The sequence below is a fragment of the Rhinolophus ferrumequinum genome (assembly GCF_004115265.2).
Source record: "Rhinolophus ferrumequinum isolate MPI-CBG mRhiFer1 chromosome 15 unlocalized genomic scaffold, mRhiFer1_v1.p scaffold_54_arrow_ctg1_1, whole genome shotgun sequence".
In the NCBI taxonomy this organism is placed as follows: domain Eukaryota; kingdom Metazoa; phylum Chordata; class Mammalia; order Chiroptera; family Rhinolophidae; genus Rhinolophus; species Rhinolophus ferrumequinum.
In genome coordinates, this window is record NW_022680357.1 from 11338142 (window position 1) to 11360798 (window position 22657).

The 22657-nt window shown below is 49.6% G+C and overlaps 1 protein-coding gene across 1 annotated transcript in view; it reads left to right on the plus strand.

Annotated features, from left to right (window-relative positions):
* The window catches only part of SNX29 (sorting nexin 29), a 457786-nt gene that overhangs the window by 86231 nt on the left and 348898 nt on the right, over positions 1 to 22657 (plus strand). The window contains exons 12-13 of the mRNA XM_033101149.1: positions 15379 to 15442; positions 17918 to 18046. Coding sequence (XP_032957040.1) covers positions 15379 to 15442; positions 17918 to 18046 — 193 coding nt within the window. The remainder of the gene's footprint in view (positions 1 to 15378; positions 15443 to 17917; positions 18047 to 22657) is intronic.

The following is a 22657-nucleotide window of genomic DNA, read 5'->3' on the forward strand; positions in this document are numbered from 1 at the left end:
AGGGAACACCCACACTGCAGGTTCGGGTGAAAAAGGGAGGCCTGCCGCCTGCCTGGGGAGTATCACTCAGTTCCTGGCTGGGCCTCCTGGAGGAAACGGGGGGTGGGAGGTGGCCCTGGGGATGAGGGCCGAGGCCCCACTGCACCTCTGAAAGCAGGAGCGCCTTCCTCTGCGGCTTTGGGGTTCAGATGAAAGAGGGAGGTGGTTCTCTTGGGCTGCACTTGATGTGAGGTGCAAAGCCCCGGCCTAGTTAGGGGTTGACTGTTTATTTTTGCCACGAGCAGCTTTTCAGCCTGTTTACTCCGGCGCTGTTGTCCCTTCCTCCTTTCTGCTCCTGTCCCAGAAAGGGAGCTGAAAGGAGCTTAGTTGCACAGACTTGTCTGCACAAAGGGGATGTGGCCGTGTCCTCGGGCTTCCCTGGGAGGATGTGTTGTGGGGGCATGAACAGGAGAGGGGGAGGGGTTGGCCTTCCAGTTCCTAGGGATGCTTGACTCGGTCCCTTCGTTCTCGTTCTCGTTCAATCGCAAAATAGCCGTAGGAGGTGAATATCGATCTCCCCATTTTATGGGTGAGGAAATGGGTTAAATCATTTGCCTGAGGTGAAACAGGGGTAATTGACAGCCAGCCAGGTGTATCAAACCTAAGCCCATCTGAGCACCAAGCTGGAGGCTTTTGTTTTTGTTTGTTTTGTTTTTTTTGGCTGTGCTGTGCCGCCTCTCAGGGAAATGAGTGAATATTGGGGACCTACTATGTGTGAGTGATTCTGACCCCCAAATAAGTATTTTATCTCTTTCAGTCCCCAGGGCCAACCGTGGCATAGGTAATGCAATCCCCAGTGTAACCGACAGGGACTCCGCAGCTTGGAGAGGACAGGAAACTCAGTTCTGAGTGGGGTTTGGGCTCAGTGTGGGGGTGATCCCAGAGAGGGCTTCAGAGGCCAAGGGCATCAATGTCATCATTGTTGACCTCCAGGTGGGCCCGAGAAGGGTGCCCTGTGGAGGTGGTGAGTCAGGTAGGAATGCTTTCAGCTGCGACTAATCAGAAACCCCATTAATAGGGACTGACCGAGTGTTTATAAAGGCAGACCTCGCTTTGTTGTGCTTCACAGATAGTACTGTTTATTTTACAAATTGAAGGTCAGCCCCTCCAGCAAAACAGTTATGACTTGCTTTATTGTGGTACTTGCTCCGTTAGCTCGTGGTGGTGGCCTGGAGCTGAGCTCGCGATGTGACTGGGGTATGCCTGTTTCTCACCTGACAGGAAGCCCGGAGGTAGGCGTTGCTGGTATGTGGTTCAGCAGCTCAGTGCCGCCAAGGGTCCAGGTTCTTTCTGCTCTAGCTGCGGTAGTTGTTGGCTGTTATTCTAACGCCTGTTGTCTCACGTTTGCAAGATGGTTGCTCTGTTCCAAATACTATATCCATTTTCAAGGGGGAAACAAGAGAGCTTGGCGTTTGCTGGCCCCTGGGCTGCTGAAGACCTGACCAGGTCTGGTTAGTCCTGTCCATGCACCTGCCCTGCTGGCAGGAGCTGTGCTTGGCCAGTCATGGGAGGGAAACCCAGAGGGGATGGGCTGAATGCTGCCTGCACAGAACTCCCCAACTAACGGGAGAGGTTGTACAAGCTAAAGCTAAGGTCTTTAGGCCGCTCCAGCAGGGAGAAGTATTGGCTACATCTTACAGTTTCCAGAAGGCTTCCTGCGGGAGAGGATGTCTGACCTGGGTTTTAAAGGTGAACTAGGAGTGCAGTGTAAAATCCATGAATGCTGAAGGCCCCTGGCTGCTCAGCTCGCCGTTACGTCCGTTCTCCAGTATGGCTAGTCCTGCCCATGCTGTTGTTAGCACAGGCGGCTGCCTTACCCGCCCCGGGCATCTCCTTCCTGCCAGGTGAAGGGAACCCCCGGTATTCCGCCTGAGGTTAGCGATTGCCCCTGCTCTCGTCATCGGTGACCTGGAGGGGGTCCCCGTGCCATTTGGCAGTGGCGATGGGAAACTCGATGCTCACAGACAGCGTGGTGAGCTCGGTGTCCGGAGAGCCAAGCGATCCCCATTGTTTCCTGGCCTCGTGTGTGCTGGGTGGCTCCTGATTGTCACTCTGCCTGCTTGGGCCTCACTTGCCTCGGCGGTAAACTTGGGAGCATCATTCTGCTTCCCTACCCTGCTGTCCGTGACTGACGGGTGACTGGAGAGTGACTGCTTAGCCAGGCACAAACGTGGCATCCTTCACTTACAGAGCACCTCGTGCCCTCTCTCCTTGATCCACCTCCATAACCTTGTAGGTGGGTGGCAGGTGCCATCACGCCCATTTCAGAGGTGGGGGACCTGAGAACCAGAGAGGGTGTGTGACACACACATGGCTGCACAGGAGGTCAGTAGCAGAGCTGTGACTGGAAGCCAGTCCATCTTGGTGTGTGGAGCTCGTGTTCTGTGGCACAGACATCATGGCATTGAGGTGCAGAGCAGGGCAGCCTAGCGTCGGTGCCAGTCATTCTGGTGTGAAATCTGCCTGTGCCCTCTCAGTGGCTGTGTGCGTCTAATTAATTGCAGATTATGTGTGTGGGTCTGTTTTGAGATTTGCCCGTATGTATGATACCACAGCCTGAGGTTGGAAGGAAGCTGTGCAGCTGACATCCTCATTATTTATGGGCATTTCACATGCAATTAATCCTCCCTGCCATCCGTTAACCCCACTACCCCGCTGTGCAGGAAGCCACTTGCAGCAGATGTTGGTGTCACACCCTCGAGGCCATGGCAGAGCCGGGGCTTTCGACAGGTCATGGTCACATTTCTGCTGGTTGTCCAGCCAGTGGACAGGAGCAGATGACGGGGACGCCTTCCATGCCACATTTGCTGCGGGAGCCAGAAACTGGAAAGGCTCGTCTGCTCCTCTGATGAATCACAGCATCTCTCAGAGCTAGAAGGGGCTGCAGGACCAGCTGGTCTAACCTTCTGTCTTACAGACTGAACATCGGAGACCCAAAGTGGGTGTGAAATGCCGAGAGCACCTTGCCAGCTAGTGGCTGAGCAAGCCACGGGCTCGGAGTTGTTTGTTACCTGTCCCCACATCGCACGTCTTTGCTTATAATACCCTCTTCTCATCCTGTGTCTATCCCCGCTCACTGACCACCCTGGCTCTGCTGCCAACTCAGTGTAGGTTCCAAGTCGCAGGCCAGGAGATATCACTCATTTGGTTGCAGGTGACAGGAACCCGCTTCAGTAAAATAAGGGAATGTTATTGCTGTCATCCCTTCAGCATCCGGGGGCACAATTGCATTTAGGTAGCACTGGATTCCCGGGATTGGATGGTCTCTGGGTCTCCTGGCGGCTCTATTAGTAGAGATGCTACGAGCTGAGTGAGAATGTGTCCACAGCCAGTGGCCAAGCTGACTCTGCCTGGAACCTGTTGAGGCTCTTTCTTTCAATGAACATCTTGAGCACAGTGATTTTTGGGGTAAAATACAGAGCCAGCATGGAACCCTGGTCTGTTTCTGAGATCCCACTGTGGGGTTGGGGAGACAGTATCACATGGTAACTATAGTTGTGGGTCCCAGTGTCAAATGGCCTGTGTTCTGATCTCTGTGTCTCAGTTTCCTTTATCTATAAAATGGGTTGAATTCTAGCACTTGTTTCATGGGGTGGTTTGGAGGGTTTAATGAGACAATTTACGCAGAGTTGCACTCATGGTTCTTTTCATACAGTCAAGTCCAGACTGTCCTTCAGGTTCTCGGTAGCTGAAATATTGTCATGTGTAGAGGGGCAGCTAGAACCCGAGGCCCTGTCTCTTTGCTCTTCATCCGCCTTCCCTTTTGGCAGGCTCACCAGACACACTGAAAACCCCATACCTCCTCTGGGGTGCTATGTCCCCTTTAATGCCGAGTGCTGACGTGGACTCTGCTCCTCCTGGGCACATCTGTGATCAGGCTGGAACAGCGAATAAGGCTTGTCTGAGGGGGGGGATGCACGTATGAGCCATCTTTCCCCCAAGAGGGAAAACACCCGCAAACTTCCCCAGAAAAACCATTGTTGTTGTTCAGGACCAAGGACAGAGGCCTCCCCCATTGGCTGTGTAGTCTGGTGGTGAAGACCTTGCTTCCTAGCTGTGTGACCTTGGGAAGATTATTTAACCTCTCTGAGCCTCAGTTTGCTTATCTGTAAAATAGGAACAGTGACAGCATGTACCCTGGGGATTGTTGGGAGGATGGATTGAGGTAATGTCTGTAAAGTTCTTTGGACAGTGCCTGTCCCATGGTAGGAGTTTATGTTAGCTGCTGCCACTGCTGCTGTGCTGAGTCATCTTTGGCTTGGGATCGCCTACATCCATGCTTCCCAACCTTGGCTGCATGTTGCAATCAATTGAGGAAATTTCCACAAAGACATCTGGAAAAGGAAATTGCATAGAGCCAGAAAGCGTATTAGTGGTTTCTGGCCAGGAGGAGGGGGAAATGTGGGAGAAACTGCTTCGTGGGTAAGGGTTTTTACTGTGGAGTAGTGTCAGGAACTTTTTTGGAACCAGGTGGAGATGGTGGTCGCACAACATTTTGAATGTATGAAATGCCACTGAATTGTCCCCTTTAAAACGGTTAATTTTATGTTGTGTGAATTTTACCTCAATACATTATTTTAAAAAACACAACTGTACCCCTCTCCCAACCCCTTCCCTCTTCTTACTGGCCAGATAAGTCACTCAGTTCTATTTCTTCTCCTTGAATCAACCTTCGAAACGTTCTCATTTCAGTTCTTCTGGCAGATACCTCTTTGAAACTAAATGATGTGCTGATGCCTTTTGTTTCTTTTAACTTTAGAGATTAAATGTAGAGACTACTACTTGCCTCCTAGATATGAAATATGTGGAAATGTCTGGAATTAAGAGACCTCCCGCCCCGAGTTACTTGTAGTAGTCTGACAGTTTCATGAGTACCCAGGTACTGTCTTTTCTGGGCCTTTCTGGGGCAGGGCAGGGGTGCCTGGGCCCTTTTTGGTCCCTGAGTTAATCACTTGGAGGTTCCTGGGGACCTGCCCTGAGCTGTCCAGTCACCACCGTCTGTCTCCTGGAGGCTCTGCTTCCATCAGACACCTCCTCAGCCTCCTTCCAACTCTATACTTTTGACATTCTCTGTTGTGGGACAGAAACCTGATTAAAAAAAGTGGCTGTGCACATGTGTGCTATTTATCTTCACATGTTCAAGCTGACTGGTGGGCCGGGGTGGGTCCCAAGGTAGATGGCTCATTGCCAGGGTAGGTTAGGCCTGCCTGGTAAGAACCTTAAAATTGGTTTGTATAAAAACAGATTCTCTTGACAAATGAGACCTGGGGGCCGCCTGGGTGGGCTCAGCAGAAGGGACCCGGACCCTCTTCCCACCATCACACGTCCCTCTGAGGACTTCATTGCGTCCACTGTCATTGCCTGTGTGACCCTGTCCGCATTTGCTTTTGAGACACCTGCCTTAAAGTTCACACTAGAGGTCACTTTAAACAAACACTGTGTGTGTGTGAGTGTGTGTGACTGTGTGTGTGTGTGAGAGAGAGAGAGACAGAGAGAGAGAGACAGAGACAGAGAGAGAACACAGACGAGTGAGCAGGAGGACCCCAAATTACACGCATGGAAAAGTTAGTGAGGATCTAGAACTTTGTTAAGATATTACAGATGTTTTTCTTCTGTCACTTGTGATTTTCTTTTACTTCTCAGTTTGTTCCCAGGAGTTCCTCAATCCTTTTCTTCTCCTTTCCAGATTATATACCGTGTTTCCCTGAAAATAAGACCTAGCTGGACAATCAGCCCTAATGCGTCTTTTGGAGCAAAAATTAATATAAGACCCAGTCTTATATTATATTTTACCTGGTATTATATTATATTACATTATATTATCATATTATAGAAGACCCAGTCTTATATTATAGTAAAATAAGACTGGGTCTTATATTAATTTTTGCTCTAAAAGACGCATTAGAGCTGATGGTCCAGCGAGGTCTTGTTTTCAGGGAAACATGGTAGTAACAATAGTTTTAAAGCTGAGGGGTGGAGTGTGTGTGGGGGGTACAGATTTAATCAGATTGCTGATTTTCCAGGAGTACAGAGAAAGTTTGGGGGAGTTGCTGGAGGCCATTGGGAACTGGGGAGGGTCGTGAGGGCATGTGCTTTGTGGGAGGGGACAGGTGGCCTGGTGCTGCCAGTACAGGTTCAGGACAGGCTTCTGAGAGCAGCTGACCAGTGTGCGTCCTTGCCCTGCCACCTCCCAGCTGTGTGGCAGGGGCAGTCAGTCACTTCCCTTCTCTGGGCCTCTGGTTCCCCATTCATATAATAGGTGCAGTAACCCTTGCTTCTCGGGGATATTGTGAGGATAAAATGAGATTGTGTACTTAACAGTGCCTTCTGCCTTGCTGGGTATACAAAAGACAATGTGTGAGGGCCACTGGCCACCCCAGCACTGGGAACATATTTTGGAGCATTTTTTTTTCATCATAACAAATTGCAAAGTAGAAACTCTAGGTGGGCAGGGGAAAGGTGAGGAGGCAGGAGAAACAGAACAAAAAGCTAGAACAGCCTGACATGGATTGTAAAAGTTATGTTTGGAGCTCAATAGAGTAGATCCTTTCTCTTAGAGGTTTAAAAGGAAAGGGAGTGGGTAGGCAGAAAAAGATTGCAAAAAAAACCAGTATGTTGTTTGAAAAATGACGGTCTGGGTTAAGTTTATATTCACAGAAGAACATTTTTTATTTCTGTGCATGTGCCCTCGTGAGCTCTCTCTTTATGGGCCACAAGGGAGTATTTGTAAAGGCTCTTTTGAGGTTTTTGGAAAAAGATGCTATATAAAGTCAAAGAATGATCACACAGATCTATATTAATAAATGACGGGGACTGTGTGTGCAGGCGAGCTCAGATGTACGGATATGGTTGTCATACTCATCGAGTCTCCTCCCATTTACTTTGGCAAAAGGAGTTAAAGATCAATTTATCTCAAGATAGTTTCCCTTTGGAGAGCCTTTAGTGTCTGAAGGGGGGAGGGCCCTCCGCTCTCCCTGCACCTCCCTGTGGCAGCACTTTATGGAGGAACCTTTGACACCCGTCATCATTGCCGAGTGGGACAGTTATCTGGAAGGTGTGCCTGTGTTTCTGTTTGAGTCCCTGGGGGTGGGGGTTGGTCCCTGCTCTGCTGATCTGTTTGACATCGGGGAGGGGATTCAAGTGGTCAGTGCCGAGGAGGGCGGGGAATGGTTTTGTAGGCTCGTCCAGTTTCAGGTCATGGAAGTGATGCACAGAATTTGTCCCCTCCCTTTCATGTGTATCCATCTGAGGCACATGTTGGAAAAAGCTCAATTTGAGCCTGAATCCTTGTCACAGGGGCAGGAAATTACAGCTGTGAACCCGATGGTTAGCCTTCTCTGGAGGCCTTGAACTTACTATTAAAAGCAGTCGACATTTATGTCCGGCGCAGCCCGTGCTCAGTGCTCAGAGACGAGGGGCACAGCTTCTCAGTGGGCCTCAGTCAGTTCCTCGGCTATTAACTCACTTGTTCATCTGGCCGTTGCCTCGTTTTCTAGAGTCTCCTGTGGGTACCACGGCCAGGGGCTGTGCGGGGCCCTGGGACCCCTGTTCTCAAGGCACTCATAGGCTTGGGGCTGGGGCGTTGGTGGCCAGATCTGCAGACGAACAATCCCGGCCCGGGACAGATCCCAGCTTTCACGGAGGTGTAAACATGGCAGGCAGGGGCCTTAGGGAAAGAGGGATCCGGTGAACTCTCCGGGGCTTTTTTGGCCGTGAGGACACGGGACCCACTGAGGTTTAGAATACAAGGGCAGAGAGTGTCGTGGGCTCCCGGGGTCTGGTGCTGGGTGGGGTCCTGTGGAAACCTGGGGGGCCGTCCCTCCATCGCGCCTGCTCATCCCCGTGGCCACGTGGTCTCTGATGTCGCCCTGAGAGAGCTGTCTTGGCTACATTCGCACACAGGAGACCAAGTCAGCCAATGCTTAGTTAACCGAGTTGATAGGGGTTCTTTTCAGAGTGTGGGCTCCTCTATGGCGTCTCCACAGCGTCAGGCCGCAGGGCTGTGTGGCGCCTGTGACATTGAAGGTGGCAGCCGCTTTGCTGAGCTCGGCGTTTTCTCTGCGCTGCGTGGGCTTGCCCGGAGGGATTTTCCTGGCTCCTCTCTTTGATGGGTTTCTGCCCTGTGCCTGTATCTCCTTTGTCCCCGGCCAGGCCTCTGCGTCTGGTGACAAAAGAGCCCCTGTAAACTGTCCGTGGCTCAGCTTTCAGCAGGTGGATCTTGTTGGAGCGACTTAGCACTGTCTGCTGCTGGGTGAGACGCAGTGTTCCCATCCTCCATCTCTAGACAGAGACTTGGCCCATCTTCTGCTTCTGGAAGATTCTGTGTGATTGGCTCAGTTTGACTCAGCCAGCCCCCCAGGTCCCACTGGCTGCAGCATGGTGTGGGTGGGAACTGGGGGTTTCTAGGGACAGAGGAGGGACATAAATAAAATGGGACAGGTCTGCCACAGCAGGTGGGTGAAGGCATCACAGAAGAGATGATCCTGAGCTGAAACTCAGGAGACAGCCAGGCCATCCAGGCCCAGGGTGCAGCCTGTGCGAAGGCCCACGAGAAGGGGAGTGGTGTGATGTGGTGGGAGAGAAAGTGGGAGCCGAGGGGCAGGCCGTGGTGTAACTGGCCTGGAGCCTCGGGCCTCGGCATGGTGGAGGTGGTGGTGCAGGCCGGGCTCTGGATGCAGCCGCCCCTGGGGAACCATTGAGGCTGGAGGAAGAAGATCCAGGGCAGGAGGGACCAGATGCAAAGCCGAGGGGGTCTCTGCAGAGGTGGGGAGGGATGCAGTGTCTGCGGCAGCAGCTGCTCGACTGCCTTTTCATATCTATTAAAGCCTGGTCTACAGTCTCTTGTTGGTGTCGAGCCAGCGGCCCCACCAGTGGCACCCGTGTCTGGCAGGCCACATGCCTCACCACAGCGAGCCACCTCCAGCCCTGAGCTGGACACAGTGGGGGAGGGGCGGAGAGGGAAGAGCTTCTGGATGTTCTCCTAAGACGGGTCGGCGACCCTTTGGACAGAAGTCAGCACACCTTTCCTGTAAAGGACCAGGTGGTAAATATTTCAGGCCATGCAGGCCCCTCGGTCTTTGTCACAACAGCCCAGCCCTGCCACCGGAGCGTGAAAGCAGCCCTGACAATATGAGACCCAGTGAGTGTGCTGTGATCCCGTAAAGCTGTGCCAACCCCTGCCCTGTCCCGTGAGGTCGGCGATATTAGCACCACTTTTACAGCCCAGGAAACTGGGAGGCAAAGAGGGAGTCATTTGCCCAGTGTCTCATGGGTTGGTGACACATGGGGGTCTGGGATTTGATTAGAAAACCCCTTCTTTCTACGCTGCCTGTTTGCTGCCCTGCTGGCAGGTTTGTCAGATTGGCCCTTGACGTGCGCACGTAAAAAAAAAAAACAAAAAATCAGAACGATCGATCATTTCCTTAGCGGAGTTGTTCCTGCTCTCATGTTAAGAAAGGCTTCTGCTGCTACAAGATGCCGTAAATGTTTGTTCACATATTATAGAGCTTTTATTGCTGCAGTTCACATATTTAAATTATTCTGTCGGAAATAGATTTCAATACATAGCAGAAGCAGAGCTTTAAGTCCTGTTTCTTGCTCCCCAAACGGTTCCTTTCCCTGGCCGCATTTACGGGCGATATATCTTTTCCAGTGACTTGCAGTCCTGCTCTTTATCCCGGATTGATTGCTTACGGTTCCAGTTAACATGCTTCTGTGCACTTGACCAGATGGGCTGTTGGGTTCTCTGAAGCCAAGCCAGGGACCGATTTTGAGATGGATGGTCCTTTGCCTGTGGGCCCGAGGTGTGCGGGAGGCCCGGCTCAGCCAGGCTCTGCAGAGGCTGCAGTGCCGAAACTCTGCTCTTGTCACTGTGATGTGTGCAGTGGCAGGTGATAACGAGGAAGGAAATCACAGTGATAGACTAAACAAATGATGGCATGCGTGGTGTTGGGGAGCGGAGAGAAAATGACAAGTTAGGCAGCGCCTCTGCCAGTGTGTGTCACTGGTGCTCGGAGAAATATAATATTTATGTGATATATGGAACTTAACCTAAACGTTTACCTACTGGCTTTACTGCCCAAGAGAAGTCAGGAAAGTGAATGTGTTTAAAGTGAAAGCCTGTTGAAAGTGTTTTTTTGGGGGGTGAGGTGGGGATACCAGCTCTTGCGCCATTTTCTTTTCTACCATTACCATGAATGTTGGGGATGGCAGTGTGGGGGCGGCAGGAGGGACCATCTGACAGCCTTCTTTCTGTGATGGGTTTTTTCCTCAGATGCCAGTATCAGGAGTTGTGTGCTAACCGCGGGAGACAGAGGCGTTTAATTATTACACAGTCTGCAAGTTGCCTGAGGGGTAGGGGAGTCACGGGAGGCTTCCCGATGAATTTCATCAGATTGGGAGTAGCGGGGGAGGAGAACACGAGGAAAGACGGGTTCTGACCGGGAAATCCGTGCAATAAGTATGTCAGAATATTATTCAGCCTTAAAAAAGAAGGAAGTCCTGCCATATGTGACAACATGGATGAACCTGGAGGACATTATGCTGAGTGAAATAAGCCAGACACAGAAGGACAAGTCCTGCATGATTGCACTTATATGAGGAATCAAAAATAGACTCCGCGAGGCAGAGAGTAGAACGGTGGTTGCGGGGAGACGCTGTTCAGTGAGTGCAGTCCCAGTTAAGCAGGATGAGGAAGTTTGAGAGCTCTGCCGTGTAACTTTGTGCCTATTTATAGCCATTCAAAATCTAAGAGGGGAGATCTCATGTTGAGTGTTCTTACCACGATAAAAACCAAACTGTTGGGTTTGCATTTTCCTCAGGGAGAGGCTCTCACAGTTGTGGGTGGGACAAAATAGGACCGTCAGTCACTCGGGAGAGTCCCTGGGGAAGGCCTTGGGCAGAGGCTGAGTGCATCTGAGGTCAGGTAGAGGGGTAGGTAAGGCCCGGTGACGGCAGGAGAGGGTGTGACACAGCTGTCTCAGCAGAAGGATCACTTCCGCAGTAGTGGCTGCTCCCTCCAGGGGAGGCTGGGCAGAGCCAAGGGACTGAGTGCCTGTTGAGTGCACGCTTCTGTCCCGTGCAGTGCAGGCACCAGCGTTGGGCGTGCCTGTGCCGTGTGCTCTGCGGAGCTGTCGTCCTGCTCAGATCCAGTGTGAGCGGTTCGCTTGTGCAGGTCAGACGTGCAAGTGGTGTGCTGCTGCCTCTGAGCAGAAGCCTGGCGAGTCGTTTCTTTGATTAAAAGGCAGTTTCACCAGAGCTTGGGGGAGGAAGGGATGAGCAGGCAGAGCACAGAGGATTTGCATGGCTCTGAAACTAGTCTGTGTGATGCTGTAATGGCGGGTAGATGTCATTAAACGTGTGTCCAAACCCACAGAATGTACAGAACCAAGAGAGAGCCCTGGTGTTACTACCTTTGGGTGTTACGCGCCAGTGTGGGTTCATCACTTGTAACACATGTCCCACTCCGGAGGCGGATGTTGACAATGGGGGCGGCTGCGCATGTGTGGGGCTGTCTGTGTGTGTTTGGGAAACCTGTGTGCTTACCTCCCAACTTCGCTGGGAACCTAAAACTGCTCCACAAAATATCTATCTTAAAAAAAGAAGAGATTTCACCTCTTCCAGCATCATACTGCAATTGCGAATATGGTGTTCCTTTGCTCCCACATGCAGTTTGGGCCGTTTGAGAACCCTTGTGGGAAAGAAGGCCACGTCAGAAAATTCAAAATTCCAACAGGCCTCTGAGTACAGGTGTGTCTTCCCCCGTGTGTGTCCGCAGTGCACATGCTCGCCACCTGCTCCGCGTTTCTGGAAGATGACAGCCAGTGAGATCGTATCTGCCTGTCTTCAATAATGTGGGAGCCTGACTTTGTCATGGGACTCAGTTACCGTCATTTCTTTATTTTTGTTTTTTTACAGATTGATCAGTGTTTTCAGTTAAAGTCTTTTGTACATTAGCATTGGGATGGGTTCTAACCGTTAATGCTTCCTGCTGAAGCCACGAGAGGTAGCGCCTCGACATAGCAAGGTCCCGTCTCATCTCTCCTGGGAACCTTACAGCACTGCAGGGAGGTGGGAAAGTGGGTGCTGCTCCCCCCTTGTGCTGCCGAGAAAAGCTCAGAGAGGCTGAGAGAGCAGCTAAGAGCCAGAACCTTAGTGAGCTGGTCAAGTTCAAAATGCAAAGTCATGCAGACTTTGCCTCAACGCGGGTGTCTGGGAACGTCTGTTATTTATTCTCCATTAAGACATTCTCCGCCCTTTGGGACGTTGGGCGCTCTGCTCTCTCATTGGGAAGCTGCCTTGAACCCAGAGGTGCTCAGTAGATGTTTACTGAAGAATGAACGAATGCGTGAGCTCTGGGTCATGGTAACTCCAGGCGGAGTGTGGCCCAGGCAGGCAGCCCGCTCTGTTGTGGCATGTTCTGTGTCACGTACCAGCTCCCTTCTCCCAGGGGCTTCGAGCGACAGCTCAGCCCCTTTCTGTGTCTCCGGGCTGGTTAACTCTGCTGTGGGCCTAACCTTCTTTCCTGCCCTTCTCAGTCCTGCGCTCGCCCCCATCTTTCTCATCTTTCTCAGCATCTTTTCTTAGAAGTGCTTTTTCTGCCCCTGTTTTCTATTATGAAAATTTTCAAACCCTGAGAAAAGTTGAGAGGATAATGTGTGGCTCTGTTCTTACAACATGTGCCAGGAACCGAGCCCCCCGGTGTCCCTGGGTCATGGCCTCGGTACCTGGACCCATTGTGTTCAGCAGCTTTGGTTCTGGACGTAGTGCGCGCGCACACACGACATCGTTCTTCTCCTACCTTGGTCAGTGCTGTGTGTCTTTACGGCAGCGTCAGCTTGGAGCCTGGGTTTCGATCCTGGCTCCACCATTTAAAGGCGTGTGGTTGTGCGACTTACCTAAGAACCTCCCCAGGTCGGTTCACATGTAAAATGGATTGATCATAGTTCTTCTGTCCCTGCGTGCAAGTGGCAGCAGTTATCATTGTTTCCCGGGGTTGAACGCAGGTTGGAGTTAGATTCAGATTGAAATTCCAGCTCTGTCTTTACATTTAATTTCGTTGAGTCTGTTTGCATGCCTGTAAAATGGACTTGAAGATAGCTTCCCACAGAGCTGACCTGCAGCACCACGGAGGCAATGTACATGAAGCACTTAACTGGTGGCTGCTAGAACCGTCATCAGGTCCTTGAAATTCGAAGCTCCCCAAGGGCAGGGCCACATGCCTTGCTCCCCGCCATGCGCCCTGACTCGGGAAGGTTGGTGGCTGCTGGATTCCGCCCTCGCTGCGTGCCAGGCCGCCTTCTTCAGGTCACTCTGCCTTCCTCTTGTGAGCCAGCTCACACCTGCCTCAGGGCCTTTGCATGTGCCTTTTGCTGTGTGTTTTCCTCCATGTAGAAGCATGGCGGGCACCCTGTCTTCACCAGGCGCTGCTCACATGCATCTCCTCAGAGAGGCCTTCCCGGTGAAATGGCATCACTGCCCACCGTCAGTCTCTCACCTCACCTCGCATTGGTTTTCCTCCTGCCACGCCCATCACCCTGAGTGTTACATGCTTGTTTGTTTGAGCGTCTCCCCTGCTAGAGAGGAGGCAGCTGAGCAGGTGGGGCTTTGGTCTGTTTTGTTCATTCTTCACCCACGGTGCCAAGAGCAGTGTCTGTACCTTGTAGCTGCTCAGTGAATATGGGTCGACTCGGTGATTTTTGAGTCTTTCTTAGTGACGCCTTGGTGACATCAGGAGGGGGATACCTGGGACACATTCCCCCTCACAGGCACCTTGGAAGGCCCCTTTTCTCCACAGGTTTCACACCTTCGAAAGTACAATGGGGAAGCCAGGTGAAGACCTCTTAGGTGTGTCCTCCTCACCTGCCCATGTGGCTGCTGTGGCTTCGACAAGGCAGGGGAGGGTCTGTTGTTTGTCACTCCTCATCTGAACACAGGCTTCTAGTGCCCGACCTGGAGGCTGGGAGGAGCCCCCATAATTTGTTTCTTCCCCAGGACACCTGGGCTGTGGGCGTTTGTCTCCACCCTTGCCATCTGAGCGCAGCATTGGTTCCGTCACCCCATTTCTCCCTCAGGGTCTTTGGCAGGCCTCTTTGTCCTGAGCATCTGAGTATGAGGGGGCAACACCCACCTATTTATCTGTGTCTCCTTCCTCCCCCATTTACTTCTGCTTTCCTTCTTTGCAGTTTATTTAGACCCCAATAGAATGGGACAGTGACATGCATTTCTTAGGTGTGTATAAAGGGTTAAGTGAGATGATGCCAGCAAGGTCTTTGAACAGAGCTTGACAAATGTAAGTGTTCAAATTTTTGCTAAAAGGAAGAAGCCAACGAACCAGACCTCTTTCCAAAAGAGGATTTGAAGCAGCATATTAAAACAGATTTAAAAAACAATAAAGTGAGGCCAGTTAGAGGTAAGTTGGCACAGGTGGAGATACAGGTTGGTGAAGAAGATCAGAGGGAGGGCTGGGGCATGTCAGGGTTGCCCCATGGCCACAGAAATCACCAGGTGCGTAATTTTGGCTGTGAGCTTCCTAGCAATCATCCCAAGAGGGAAATATACTTCATAGGTTTCGTGGGGGGTGGGCAGGGGAAGGAAACACAACCCCAAACAACTGGCTCTCCAGGAGAAATTCCAAGTTCCTGGTCTTGAGATCTGAGGGATAACAGTAAATGGTGTCTTTAGTATGTGGAGGGAGGGTGACAGCAGCTGTTTGATGTCGGTAGGAAACCTGAGTGGTTATTTACTTTAAAGCTGTGGTTTCCTGTCGATGAATGCTTCCCTACAGAATCGATACGCAGAAGAGTAGCCCCTGTAGGTGATTATGGACTGTGTATTGGAGAGGGGATACCCCCCTTTAGAGTGTCGCCTGTGTACTAACTATGGAAGTCTGTGTGGGAAAACCGGATGTCTTAGTAAACTTGGGGAGGCATTTCTATGTCAGTATGGGCCCAAATGTCACTTGATGTGCTTCTGTCTGACCGGTCGAGAAACAGCTACACTGGGAATTGATCACTGTTTAAACCAGATGTTGTCCAGGAGCAGAGACTTGGAGAAGCACTTAGAAATCACAAACCTGTTCTTTCCAGAGCAGCTGAGTGCATTTGCCAAGGAAGCACCTCCACGTTTTGGCTCGTCCTGCCCTGTCCTTCTGTTTTGTGTGACTAAGAAGAGTGATCAGCTGAGTCCACCAGATAACACAGGCCGTACAGGAATTATTTCTGAAAGGAAAAGGGAACTTGTGTAGACAAGTCATTCTGAATAGTGCGGAACGGAGATTGGTGAGAGGACGGTGTCCCAGGTGAGACCTGCGATTCATGTGACTTTGCTTTCTTCCCTCAGATGAGCTGCGACAAGCGATCGTGGCCATGATGAACAGGAAGGAGGAGCTGGAGGAGGAGAACAGGTAGGTCAGCTCCAGGCTGCAGGCTCTGGGCGCAGTCTCGGCTTCCCACCTTCTCCCTCGGGCACAGAGCGAATATCACACAGGAAGGACATTTTGCTTTATGGGCAAAATTGTGAACAGTGGTTTCTTATTTTTCGTCTGGGAAGTACCGCTTTAGTGTATATGTTGTAAACTGACTATTAACAAGGAATGAAAACCTGACAGTTATGGCACCACCTCAGAGAAAACTAAAAATGTGGTAAAGCAGTCTTTTTTAAACTTTTTTTTTTTGAAATGACCTTTATTGAGATACAATTCACATAGCACACAATTCAGTGGTGTTTAATATATTCCCATCTGTGTGCAGTAGTCATCACCACAAGTTGAGAACATTTTCTTCACGTAAAAGGAAACCCCACACTGTTTAGCTGTCACCCTCTGACCCGGTAAAGCAGTCTTTTGAGTAACCTTTAATTTAAGGCCTATGGACCATGTCCAGGCACATGAATACTTGTTTTAAAGTTTTCTCAAATATGGGATACAAGGGGCAAGATGGTATTTGAATTTTTTGACTTCCTTTAAAGCTCCATTGCAGACATGGAGAGGGCAAAAGGTTTTGTGTTTTATTCCCTGTGGAAACTGATGCTCGATACCAGGCTGGTATCAGCTGTGTCGCTACCAGCTGGCTGCCTGCATGGGAGCTGCCTGGCTGCCAGGACCTCGTCTTGGCTGCAGGGTGGTCAGTGGAGGGATATGCCTGTAGTTACCTGCTAAGCTTCTGCAAGCGTGATTAGGATGCCTCTGTGGGGGTGAGGGGTGGTTCGTGTGCACGTGGGTGTACATACGTGTGTGTGCATGTGTCAGTGTGTGTTCACGTTGCCCTCTTATTCTTTTACTCAGAGCAGGAATTAAGCAATCATGGTGACATGTAACCCTGATCCTCCTTTTTATTTTTTTATTTTTATTTTTATTTTTTTTGGTCTTGTTTTATTTATTTAAAAGAAAAAACAATTGTATTGAGATGTAATTTACATACCATGTGATTCACCCATTTTGTGTGCAGCATTCAACAATTTTAAGTAAATTTACTAAACTCTTTGACCATCACCATAATCAAACATGTTTCAGGACAATTCCATCACCCCAGTAAGATTCCTTGGAACATTTTCAGTCATTCCCAGTTACCACTCCAAGCCCCAGGCAACCCCAGAAGTCCCCCCAGAAATACTTTTTTCCTTCTATTGCCTCTGCAGACTCTCCAGGTCCTGATCCTCCTTTTTAGACCTTATTTGGGGCCCCGCTTGACTAGCTTCTCTCTCCTCCTTTCTGGAAACATACAAGCAAACAAACATGATTTCTAAAACAAGGATCTGTAGAAAGCACAATTTTCCAAGTGAAACTTTCAACAAAGTGCTTGTCGGCACTGCAGGATTGCTTTTCCTTGCTCTCGCTGGAGCTGTTATTTTGGAAGAAGCCATAGGTTTTGTTTTACCTCGTAAGGAACAATAGTCATTGTCTGTTCATGTCTGCTCCTTCCCAGAGAAAGAAGGAAATCATACCATGCCTGCGTTGGGGTGTCCCAGGCCCCGAGAGGGGAGTTTTCTCAGAACTCTCAAGGAGTACAGGTCGTGGAGAGTTTGGTGAACCGTGGGGGTGGGGAGATCAGACACTTGCTTATCTTCTGATGTCACATTGCAAGTGTCCTCTAGATTTGGGAGGTAGATGCACCAAAGTCAGCAAGTGGTTTCTAGGAACAGCCATTTGAGGTCCAGTGAAGTACATGGTCAGCAGAACCATGTTTGGCTCCTTTCTAGATGGGAACTTCTGGTTATTTCTGGAGGAGCTGCTGTCTTCTCTGCTATTTAAGACCAAGGACAACAGATATGCAAGTTGACATGTTTTGGAGGGTTAACAAGCTCCAGATATAATATAAAACATGATATATGCAACATCAAACTGCATAGCTCTATAAAGCACGATATATACTTGATTAACCTGGAGATAGCAAAGGAATAGGGTTAAAGTGTGTTCTGTGGGTAGACATGGAAACGAAAGTAGACAGCTGTCAGATAACCTGAGCCTGTATTCTATGTTTGTGGCTCCGATTATTCTTTGGGCCTGTCCTGACGTCCTTTCCTTTGTGAAACCTCTTCTCCAGGGTGGCTGTGACAAAATGGTCTCCGTGTAAGCGGCTGCCCCTTTCAGCGGGTTGTCTGTGAAGGGGCTGCCTGGGATTCGCTCAGCTCATTGTTTTCACTTGGTTTAAGCTGCCCACAGGCTCTGAGGGACGCGGTCCTAATCCTTACCTTGATGCCCTTGGGCCCAGTTTGGCATCTCCTTAAATCAGTTTGTATGAGATAGGCTTGAATTATGGTTTATGCAGAGCCTTGTGGGAAACGAAGGAATTAGGACTTGACTTAGGTCAATAGCTGTTTCCTGGGCTCGATGCGCTCTGTCTGGGTTCAGCATCTGAGTAGATGGGCTCCCCTCTTCCAGATCACTGCGGAACCTGCTGGACGGTGAGATGGAGCACTCGGCTGCCCTCCGGCAGGAGGTCGACACCTTGAAAAGGAAGGTGGCTGAGCAGGAGGAGAGGCACGTCATGAAGATCCAGGCGCTGGCAAGGTAAGGAGGGCAGCGGCTCCGCGAGGTGGGCACGGGAGGCCTTGGAGCCCAAGCACGCCGTTCACCAGCACTTCTTAATTAAAAACAGAAAAAGGCAGACAGTGACTAATAGAAGTAAAATGTATGCATTTGAAATTGTAATGTATTGGATCAATAGTGAATAATGTGTATGCACGTGGTTCAGAATACAAAAGGTACAAAAGGTTAAGCTCTGCCGGCCCCAGCCACCCAGTTTGCCCCAGAGGTGGGCATGTCACCGATTCCAGAGCTGCTGGCCACGTACACAAGCACATACGTGTACACGGACTTCTTCTCGTTTCCCTCCCCTCCTCCCTCTCCCCTCTGCTTCCTTATGCACGGTGGGGGGTGTCTTCCACACCGCTGGCTTTATGTCGTGGAGATTGTTCTGGATCCGTGTACATGGGGCTGCCTGCATCTTGAATGGCTCATGATATGTCGTTGTCTCACTGCACCAGAGTTCATCTGGCCAGAACGCCAGGCGTTGAGATGGTTTCTAGTCTTTTGCTACTTCCAGTAATGCCACCGGGAATATTCTCTGCATTTGTCATTTTGTTCCTATATGACTGTATTTGTTAGAAAAATTCCTGGAAGTGGAATTACAAAGTCAAAAATGCTGGGCTTTTTCTCAGTTGGCTAGAGGTCATCAACTTGCCCTCCACGGAGGCTGAGCCAGTGTACTTTCTGCATCGGCTGGAGAGGCCCTGGTGGCATGGCTGTGCCCACAGGGGGCTCCAGGCTGGCTGGCAGGATAGTCTTCACTTGCATTTCCCTCATTAAGAGCATGGCTGAGCCTATTTTTATTTAAGCGCTATTTTATTTCTTTTTTACTTTGTTTATATCTTATTAAAGAAAACTGAAAAGTGAACCCCCGAAAATCCCAACTCCCATAAAAATATGCATTTTTCCTGAATTTGTTCACATGCAAACATATTTTTATGTACTACCCTTACCATCATCTACGGTCTGTCGTTTCTTAGTCGGCCTCCCTCCTCTGCTTAAGCTTCGTGTGAACCATTTCGCAACGCCTTGATGTGGCATTTCAGTGAGTTCATGTACCATGTTAAAATAACCACTTCCAGCTGCGGGATATTTGAGCTGTGCCAGTTTTATCCCCATTTTAGTTACGCAGTTTATTGGTGGTTCTTTAAAACTACTTTAAAATAAGACCAGGAGAGATGTATGTCTGGTGGACGTGCGACGGACTCCAGAGTTAAGTAATTTCACAGCAGCAGCATTTATTGTCCCTGTGCTGTCATGATGTGAGTGGCATGTATGTGATTGTCACATGGATGTAATTGAAATTTGGGCATCCTGATCGCATATTTAACTTTAATTTGAACTTCTTTCTTTACATTTGAAAATGACATCGCAAGAGCATCAGAGGCAGTTAGTTGACGATGATAAATAGAGTAATCAGGGCCTAATTTAGCATTTTATCAACTCGACCACCATTTAACCTGGCCAGGCTAGGGTTCTGGGGTGTCATGGTGTTTGTTCACCGTAAAAGCTGCAGTCTGAAGAGACTCTGGTTTTGAATCATCAAAGAAAGACAGACTTACATTCCCTGCCTTTTTTGGGTTGTGTTAGGAGTCAGCTTAGCCTCGAGTCCCTGCTCCATTGCTTGAAGATTGTGTGTTTGTGGGTGAATCGCTTAACTTCTGCAAGTGTGCATTTCCTCGTTTGTAAAATGGAGAGGCTCCCCTTATCCACATGAGGGCCCGAATGAGGAGGAGTGTGTGTGAGAGAACGTCAGGTGCTGGCCACGAGCTCAATATTCTAAGTGTATTTTACAGTAAGTGTCTTTTAGTATGTGCGAATTCTTGGGAAAATTCTAGCCTATGAATGGAATAGAAAAAAGTTTCTTCACTGAGCAATTTTATAATCTGAAGTCTCCTCATTTAAACAATGGGTAGCGGAGTTTAAAGTGTCTGAAAGGTTGCCATTTGCTGGTAGAAGGAGCATCTGTAAAGTAGGCAAACACTTCAGGAAAAAACAGGAAGAAATCAGATGGAGAGGCGAGACGTGTAAGTTTTGAAAAAGTCAACTGCTGACATGTTGCAGACAGAGTTCACCTCTGCCAACTGTCAGAACTCTCTTCTTGCTACAGAAGGAGCAGCTGTCAGTCATTAGCTGGTCGACCCTTTTGGTCACTTGTTTCTTAGGGGCTCTAGGGCCCAGGCAGGGCAGGGCAGTGAGATTGGAAGCCAGGCCCATGTGTGTGCATTGGGGCCACCCTGTTCTCAGGTCCACGTGTGTTCAGGTGGCAGGTATCGTAATGCAGGTGGTTTAGCCTAGTGGTTGGTGGCCTGGATACTGGCATTGGACCATGGCTCTACTGCTTATTTGTTGTATGACCTTGAGCAAGTTAATTTTTCTGTCTCTGTTTCCTTAGTTATAAAATGAGGAAAAGAAAATTCTCTACTTCATAGGGTGGTTGTGTGGTAAAATGAGACCATATGTCGGCTCAATAAATGTGCTTCATAAATGCTCAATAAATGTTAACTATATTATCATTTTTCTTTATTATAATAGTTATATTACTAAGGAACCTTGCCTAATCAAAAGTTATATTTTAACTGCAGTGGTGCAGAAAAAAATTAAGTGCTAGGCTATTTCAGACTCAAAAGAGTGAAATTATTTTTGCTATAAGTATTCCAAGAGTGTGTTTGTGTGTATGAGTATTTTACTGGCTCTGAGTATATGAGTAGATGCTACTTGTAAAACTGTAACATCCCCAAACACATTCAGCATTTTATTACACATTTCCTTTCGCTCAAAATTCATGGCTTTCCTTTCGTGCTGTCATGGCTTAGCCAAGAACAAGGTCATATAGCCAGCCCAGTGCTTGTGCGGCCCCAAGCAGCTGCTTCTCCCTGAGGCAGAGGCGTTATAATCAGTAGCAGTTCAGGGTGGGTAAGTCTCATTCTCTAAATAATTGATTGATTGACTTTTTTCCCAGTGAATTAAGAAAAGTCAAGCTATGAGACAGGTTTTCACAGGAAGAAGACACACATTGATGACGCAAGAATTACCTTTGAGAGAAGCAGGTGAACAGGATTGTTGGATTATTGAGGAGACATTTTCTGTTTCTGCTCATTGTATTAACTATCTCTTGCTATGTAACAAATTATCTCCAAACCTGGCATCTTAAAACAACAAACTTTTATGATCCTCCCCAATTTCTGTGAGTTAGGAATCTGGTAGTGGCTCAGCTGGGTGGTTCTGGCTCAGAGTCTCTCCGCAGGTTGCAGGCAAGCTGTTGGCCAGAGCCATGGTCATCTGAAGGCTTGGTGGGGCTGGTGGGGCCACTTTCAAGCTCACTCATGTGGCTGTTGGCTGGAGGCTTCAGTTCCCTGCCATGTGGACCTCTCACAGCACAGGAGCTGGCTTCCCGGAGTGAGGAACCGAAGAGCAAGAGAACACACCCAACATGGACTCCACAGTGTCTTTTATAACCTAATCTTAGAAGTGAGACATGAGCCCTTCCGCTCTGTTCTGTTGTCACACAGATCAACCCTAGTTCAGTGTGGGAGGGGTCTGCACGTGGACATGAATGTCAAGAGGTGGGGATCGTTGGGGGCCATCTTGGAGGCTGCCTACCGTGCCCACCAGCGTTCTGTGCCCCTGGGGCAAACACTACTCCCGTCTTGCATGGTGGGCTCTCCCTCACTCCCATTCTGCCCATGTGGTTTGGTGTGATGACCCTACCGCTGCCCACCGTGGGCATAGGGCAGAGCAGACCACCCAGGCCTGGACAGTCAGCTTCTTCCCTCCCTTGGCCACCATGATTAGGTCACAGAAGGGATGTGACCAAGCTGATCTGACAAGAGCTGGTTATAGCATTCTCGGGAGGGGACAACGTAAGGCAGGAGGTGCTGGCAGCTACTGTGTGGGAAGATCCTGACCCCACGTGGCAGCAACACAGTGAGATGTGGAAGCAGAGAGAAACCCACAGGTCCTGATGTTATCATTGAGCTCCTGGGCCCAGTCTTTTCTGAAGCTAATTTTCCCCAGGACTTTTTAGTTATGTGAGCCGATAAATTCCTTTTGTCACTTGAGCCAGTTTGTGGCTGGTCTTTTCTCAGTTACAATCCTGAGTCCTGATTAACCAGGCTTCCTAGTTTGGATGTTAGGAGATTGGAGCAAGTTGTGTTTTCTCTGTGCTCCCTCAGCAATCAGCCAGCTGGGTCCATGTGATTCACCAAGGCTGTGAAGATGGCGTCTTGCAGAGAACCTGCTGGGTTTTTTCACAGAGCACTGCTCAAGCCTAGTCTTCCTGTCTCACATGTCAGGACCAGCCTTACTCTAACTCTTTTGTCACAACTTTTCTCTCCTGTTGAGGGACTCTGGTGTACTAACAACATGTGGTTGTTAGTTGTGTGACCACAGCCATTCCCTGTACCTTTCTGAGCTTCTGGTTTTTCATCTGTTTAGAAAATTAAACGGAGGAGATGATGTGGGGCTCCCTGCATACCGCACGTGAGGTGACCTTCAGTGGGATGCTGTATGTGTGTCGTGGTCATTGCTGGCTCGGAAGGGCTGTGTCTGATCCTTATCTAGGGAAACAGCATGGTGAGCCTGCCTCTGTGT